The sequence below is a fragment of the Athene cunicularia genome (genome assembly GCF_003259725.1).
Source record: "Athene cunicularia isolate RWA chromosome 3 unlocalized genomic scaffold, athCun1 chr3_part1, whole genome shotgun sequence".
In the NCBI taxonomy this organism is placed as follows: domain Eukaryota; kingdom Metazoa; phylum Chordata; class Aves; order Strigiformes; family Strigidae; genus Athene; species Athene cunicularia.
In genome coordinates this window covers 62,027,006-62,033,889 of record NW_020799097.1, presented here as the reverse complement: position 1 = coordinate 62,033,889, position 6,884 = coordinate 62,027,006, and the positions used below count along the sequence as shown (strand labels likewise).

The 6,884-nt window shown below is 42.1% G+C and overlaps 1 protein-coding gene across 1 annotated transcript; it reads left to right on the top strand.

Annotated features, from left to right (window-relative positions):
- Nucleotides 1–35: 35 nt before the first annotated feature.
- Nucleotides 36–5,746, top strand: SGK1 (serum/glucocorticoid regulated kinase 1). Its single transcript, XM_026845297.1, has 12 exons — nucleotides 36–202; nucleotides 304–379; nucleotides 802–877; nucleotides 1,331–1,435; nucleotides 1,909–1,992; nucleotides 2,096–2,227; nucleotides 2,512–2,624; nucleotides 2,826–2,949; nucleotides 3,276–3,371; nucleotides 3,485–3,640; nucleotides 3,744–3,833; nucleotides 4,513–5,746. Exons 1-12 carry the CDS (start codon nucleotides 124–126, stop codon nucleotides 4,678–4,680), a joined length of 1,299 nt encoding a protein of 432 aa, XP_026701098.1. The 5' UTR covers nucleotides 36–123; the 3' UTR covers nucleotides 4,681–5,746.
- Nucleotides 5,747–6,884: the final 1,138 nt, after the last annotated feature.

Below are 6,884 nucleotides of genomic sequence, written 5' to 3'. Positions count from 1 at the left end.
GTGTATAAGAGACAGCATCACCTCCGCCACTTAAGCGCCGTCGGGTGCTTCGGCGAGGCAGTGCGGTGCTTGGTAGCCGGTGGTATCGCACGCTCGTTAGTTATCTCCCGCCTCGCTCTTAAAATGACCGTGAAAGCAGCCGAGGCGTCTGGTCCTACCTTGACCTACTCGAAGATGAGGGGGATGGTGGCCATCCTCATCGGTGAGCGGCGGGGGGCTGCTTCGGGGATGCTCGGTGGGGCTGTGATTTTTCTGCCAGGCTGGCTTAACGATTTTATTTTTCCTTTCCCTGTCCTTTTATAGCTTTCATGAAACAGAGGAGAATGGGACTAAACGACTTCATTCAGAAGATTGCCACCAACTCCTATGCATGCAAGCAGTAAGTATCAGAAATTTTGGCCGGATTTTTGTCACAAATATCGCTCCGTATTGCGAGGTCTAGTTAAAAAAAAAAAAAAGTTTGTTTACTGTAATGCCTCTGGCATGACTACTACGCAAGAGTTAATTGATCCTCTTGAGGTATTAATCACTGAAACAATCTTCATGAGCTTGGTTTGGGAGAAATAACGTTGGATGGGATTTCTGGTAACCCGTTCCTATTTTGAACTATACTTAGAATATAAATACATTTCTTTATATGACGGAATTTACTTTCTCTAGATTAATTTTACCCCCTAAATCGAATAGATTGTTTCAATGGTCTTCTGTAATAGCCCAAACCAAAACTCATCTTTCGCGATACGTGCTTGCCCTCTGGTGGAAAGATCTGCTGATGTGTCTGCAATGCTCTTACCCTTACAGCCCTGAAGTTCAGTCTATCTTGAAAATCTCCCAGCCTCAAGAGCCTGAACTTATGAATGCTAATCCTTCTCCTCCGGTAAGTAGATTTTACTCAGTGAAGCATTTTTAGAACATCAAATCAGCCAGTAATAGAAGTATAGCAAAATTAGCATCATGAGTGTTACTTTAGTTCAGGTCATAGCACACTGATGTAACTGGGAAAAAAAGAGTAATTGAGTTAGACTGAAAGCTCTTATCTTTCCGCCATGGAGAAGAAATTTTAAAACAGCTTTATTAGTTCTTACTTCATCATGGAATGTGGCTAAGAGCTCAGCAAGAACTTTTAAGTAAGCTATGGCTGTTACGTTCTTTTTAGGCAGTACCTAATAAGATAATTAAGATATTTGGTGGAGGTCAGTGTTAAATTTTTAGTGGTAATAAGAGTGCTGATCTTCATTTTCAAGGTCACTTTATGTTTGTGAAAAAGATACATTGTTGAGACTCACTACCAAACTGTTTCAGTAAATGTGGTTTCTGTTTATTTTTCTAGCCCAGTCCTTCACAACAGATCAACCTTGGTCCATCATCCAACCCACATGCCAAACCATCAGACTTTCATTTCTTAAAAGTGATTGGAAAAGGCAGTTTTGGGAAGGTAAACTTAACCTTTTTTTTTTTTTTTTTTGGTAGTAATTTATTTGCTTTTCAGCTCTCCTATGTAATGCCTGAGGGTCGGGTTTGTACTGGTTTTAGTAAATGGTGGTCATTTAAACCTGACCTGAGGATGTCCTGCTTTCCAGTGCCTGGCTCCCTGCATAGCTGTGGGGAGAGGGAGAAGGAAGCTGCATTTGAAAGAGTCATAACAGAGCCAGGGAGTGCAGTGCACTGGTGCTTTGGAATAATACATGCTTTGCTTTTGGAAGGGAAAGAAATCAGATGTAGAAACTTTGGGCTAGATTAATCTGCCTGAGCGGTTACTGTTAGGCATTTCCAGCAAAGGGTTTGCACATTGAACCAGAGGGATGTAACAGTGCCCAGCAGTTAACGGAAAGGCTTGCTTCCAGTTAAGTTTACAAGTTGTTCTGTATTTCAGTATTGCTCAGTTCTGGGATTTTTATGCTCTTTCAGGTTCTCCTTGCACGGCATAAGGCAGAAGAGCAGTTCTATGCTGTTAAAGTCCTGCAGAAAAAAGCAATCCTGAAGAAGAAGGAGGTAAGATGCTTCTTCATGATGCCATTGCAATGTCCATCAAACAAATTTTTACTGCTATTCCTAAGCAAGTGTACTAAGCATTGATGTTTTCTTATGTTTTCAGGAGAAGCACATTATGTCAGAGCGCAATGTCCTGCTGAAAAATGTGAAACACCCCTTCCTGGTCGGGCTTCACTTTTCCTTCCAAACTGCAGACAAATTGTATTTTGTCCTAGACTACATCAATGGTGGAGAGGTAAGCAGTAAGAAAATGAAATAGTATTTCCTATCATGTGCATGGTGGTAGGGTAGACTTTTTCACCCTTCCTTTTAAATATAAAAGAGTTACAAGGGGAAGAGTTGTGGGGGAAAAGTTACTAGATTGAATGTTTCCAGCCTGCCAAGTTTTGAACTACCAAAGGATCGTTAGGCCATTTCCTCCTATTGTTCTCCCTAGCTATATATATTGAGTCTAATTAAGTGCATTGTTAGCAGGCTTTGGCGCCGTTTATACAACTTTGTTCTCTCTGTCTCCTGTAGTTGTTCTACCATCTCCAGAGAGAGCGTTGCTTCCTGGAGCCGAGAGCCCGATTTTACGCTGCTGAAATTGCCAGTGCACTGGGCTACCTGCACTCCCTGAATATTGTTTATCGGTAAGCAACCTTGTTCAGTTTGTTGGACTGAAAAAGCGGGCGCTTTGTTGAATGCGCATTGAAAAGTTGGTCTCAGTATGAGCTCAGAATTGCTTTTAATATTTTTCATGACTTTGTGAGGTTTTGTAAACAATGGCACATAAAATATTCTCACCATAGCTCCTCTAACAAACATTTGTCTTATTTCATCTCTTCCTACAGCGACTTGAAGCCTGAGAATATCCTGCTTGATTCGCAGGGGCACATTGTCTTGACTGACTTTGGACTCTGCAAAGAAAACATCGAGCACAATGGCACGACCTCCACCTTCTGCGGCACACCGGAGGTACGGCCACCCGCAGAGTGGCAGCAAGTGCTGTCCTCGTCAGTGAAAACTGACATCTCCCATGTATGTTTATGACTGATTAGATAAGCAGGGGTATTACGGGTCTTATAATATCAGGCTGCCAGTGAGGACATGTAGGACACGTAGAGCTTGTTGAGCAGGAGAGCATAGCTCTCAAGCCATCTCCCTGTTTTTGAAGAGCTTGTAGCTTTCTGGTAACTTATATATTGCTGGGATTCAGTAATCTGCCTTCATTCAAGAATGGGGAGGCTTTCCTAATTACAAGGGTCTTTTTGGCTAATGCAGCTCTCGTCCTTCTCTTACAGTATCTTGCACCTGAAGTTCTTCATAAGCAGCCCTATGACCGGACTGTGGACTGGTGGTGCCTTGGAGCAGTCCTGTATGAGATGCTTTATGGCCTGGTAAGCAACAAATCCTTCGTGACAAAACGAACTAGCTTACTTGTCCTTTCCCTGCAAGAAACCCTGTGCCCACCTCTCAGCCTCACTAACCTGTGTTTCTCCCATTTCCCCAGCCACCCTTCTACAGCAGGAACACAGCAGAAATGTACGACAACATCTTGAACAAACCCTTGCAGCTGAAGCCAAATATTACCAACTCAGCTAGACATCTCCTGGAAGGCCTCTTGCAGAAGGATAGGACAAAGAGGCTTGGTGCCAAGGAGGACTTTGTAAGTGCAAACTGCCACTGCCTGTAGGCAGCATAGGAGGATGACTAGGCCATGCTGCTTATATTAGCTTGGGTCTGAATGAATCTATTTTTCTCTGTAACAGATGGAGATTAAGAATCACATCTTCTTCTCCCCAATTAACTGGGATGATCTCATTAATAAGAAGATTACACCCCCTTTTAACCCAAATGTGGTATGTATAACTTCTAATTATAGAATGTATGGAGAGTGTCTTTTACCCCCTTGTCTTTGTGGGCTGCCCAGGAATTGGAGGGGAGCTAGCCAGATTGATGTGTTTGGGGAACACAGCTTTTACTTCCCCTGTGACTGGCCAGACAAGGTTAAAAATAAGCGGTAGCTGACTTTCTGCTGATGGGACAATCTAAGTTTAGCTGGGATTTTTGGCCTCTCACATGGTACATTTGCATGGCTATTTTAAAATAATCCCCTTTTTACCAAAGGGGAAGGTAAGGTGTAGAAAGCAAGTAGCTTCCCAAGGGCAGAGTTACATTTGGCTCGTCAGATACTAACATCTGAAGAGAGGGATCTCGTTGTGGAGGTTGTTCTCTTTCACTTTCCGAGCATTTTCTAAACTGATAACTAGCTCTGAGATCAAAATCCTCCCCTGTGAACTGCTTCATGGCAGTGTGGCATGTTTGTATTTGGCTTCTGCATGAGCTTAGTTGTTGGTTTTAGTGAGACAGTATGCAGGATACAAAAAAACCCCCCCAAAACTAAAACTGTTAAGGCTGTTAAACAGTGGGCCTGAGGTAGTAACACTGAGTGTCTGCATAAGGGTGCTTGTCCCTCTTTTGAATTGAACTACGTTTGGGTCTAAGTGTTGCATCTTTCCTTTTCTGCCCTTTGCGTAGAGTGGCCCCAGTGACCTGCGACACTTCGATCCGGAGTTTACAGATGAGCCAGTCCCCAACTCCATCGGCCAGTCCCCAGACAGCATCCTCATCACTGCCAGCGTCAAAGAAGCTGCTGAGGCTTTTTTGGGCTTCTCCTATGCCCCACCCGTGGACTCTTTCTTGTGAACATTTTTCTTTCTTTCTTTTTTAATAATAATAACAACTATTATTTTTATTTTTGTTTGGCCTTCTGGTGGAACTGCCAGTTGACCAGTCATCTTGAAACAGAATTTGCACATTTCCACCATGGCAGCTTTGCAGCCTTAATTTTAACTACACTGTTTGCTGGAAGCTTTTTTGAAGAGCACATCACTCTCTAAATGAGCTTTACAGGCTTTTCATTTCCATTTGTTCTTCCCCCAAAGTGGTGCTGTCTCCTTGGGAAAGCAAAACAAGAGTGACTGCTGCCATAGACTGCTACGACAGATCGTAGGAGTAAGAACAAGCTGTTTTGAAATCGTGCTACGAAAAGCCTTGCCTGAAGATCTATTGTGAACGTGATAAGGATTTTATGAAATGTGCCTTTTTCTGATGAGATCTTGTGAGCTCCAAAGCTTTCCCTGTTGCAGAGTGTGTTTCTCAGTTCATTTATTGTGGGTTTACTATGTGAACAAATGGTATGCGTGTGGTCTGCGTACTACAGATGGACTTAGTTTAAAGCATCAGTGTGACACTTGCAGGATACCACAATGTGGGGCATTGTTTGTTTCTTCCATATTTGGAAGATAAATTAAGTGTAATTTTGAAATTTCTTTTGTAAATCTATACAGTCAACTAAAATTACTGAAATGGGCTCACAATTACTTGTATCCAAATGCTTGAAGAAAGCATTGCTGCTATGAAAAAAGATTTCTATTTTTAGAAAGGGTTTTTATGGACCAAAATGCCCCAGCTGCAGTCAGTCAAAGCTGTTGGTTTTTCTTTTTTTCTTTTTTTTTTTTTTTAGTTTAAAAGATGTCATCTGTAAAATGGGCATTATTTATGGTTTTGGGGTTTGGGGGTTTTTCATTCCTGATTGTATGTATTGTAAAAAAGATCTGTACATTCAGTTGTAACTCTAGATGTATATTTAAACTTACAGACTTACTTGTAATGTATACCATCATTGTAATGTAATATAATTAACATGGTTATATGTATCATATTTTTTTGTGACCAAACCCATTGGTTTGCAGTAAAATCCTGAAAAATACTTCTATAAACTGTCATTTTTTATTTTAAAGCAAAGGTCTTTTTGAAATATTTTAGCAAGACTTAAAAATAAGTGAGAACAAATCTGAGCAGCCACTCAGCTAAAATACCTGTGTAATTTAGCTTTGGTGTGTGATGGTTATTCTGTCAAACACCCATAGAAGTTTTATCGTGGATACACCTTGGCAAAATACTTGGTCTTCCAACCGTGGGTGTTCAAGTGGGTGCATATCGGTGTGGGTGCTCTGACGTGGCACAAATGTCAGCACTCAAAATGTTAGCTCTAGCAGAGTGAAGGTACTGCTCTCTGGTGTGAACAAAGCGTAACTACACTTGAAGAATTAAGTTCTTGGGTCAATTGCATAACTTGAGCTGCTTTAGCACAGTGCAGCAGGCATATGCTAAAAGCAGACTGTTGTAAGGCTGATGCGAGTTCCCTAGGCAGGAGCCCATCCTGGAGCATCACACACAGCTTCTGTGATGGGAGGCAGCGTAGTGCACCTGAGTTTTCCAGTGTGCCAGAATCTATCAGGGAGGCGGTTTCACCAGGTGATCATATGCTTACTCAGATGGGGTAAAACTGACTATTCATCCAAAATAGAGCTGTTAAATACAGGATTTTATTACTGGGTACTGCTGGGTGGCCTGCAAGAGGGCCTTTCAGCCAAGAATTAAGGTAACTACTTCTGGGGTGCTCCCATTCAATTTCTTCTGCACAGTGATGGATGGCTTCCTTCTACAAGGGACTGGGCATCTGTGCCTTATTTACAGCTCCCATTATCTACTGGTTACTGCAGCTGATAGTCTTAGCAATTCGGAGAATCAAAATGAGCAGTTGCTGAGAAAAACCTAGGCAGAGGCAACTGTGCTCAGGCCACTGCGATAACAGCAGTGTAACCAAAGTTCTGTTAGGGGTGATATTTCTGATCATTATATTTCCGAGATAAAAGCAGGCAGTAACTCTGTTGGATGTAGGAACAAAAAAACCTGTATGGCTTGAGCTATAAACTGTGTCTGGGAGACCACACTCAGAGCTGAAAATGCTAATTTATAGCAGCCAAGAAACCCCTCTCAGGTCATGTTAGTATATGAAAGAGATGCAGCCACTTTCCTCTCAAACAATCCCAAATTCATGCATT

Excerpts from the sequence above, each read along its gene's own strand:
- SGK1 (XM_026845297.1), top strand. The coding sequence starts at position 124 with ATGACCGTGAAAGCAGCCGAGGCGTCTGGTCCTACCTTGACCTACTCG. Across the intron at positions 878-1,330 it reads ATGCTAATCCTTCTCCTCCG|CCCAGTCCTTCACAACAGAT; the intron begins GTAAGTAGATTT and ends TTATTTTTCTAG. Across the intron at positions 3,641-3,743 it reads TTGGTGCCAAGGAGGACTTT|ATGGAGATTAAGAATCACAT; the intron begins GTAAGTGCAAAC and ends TCTCTGTAACAG.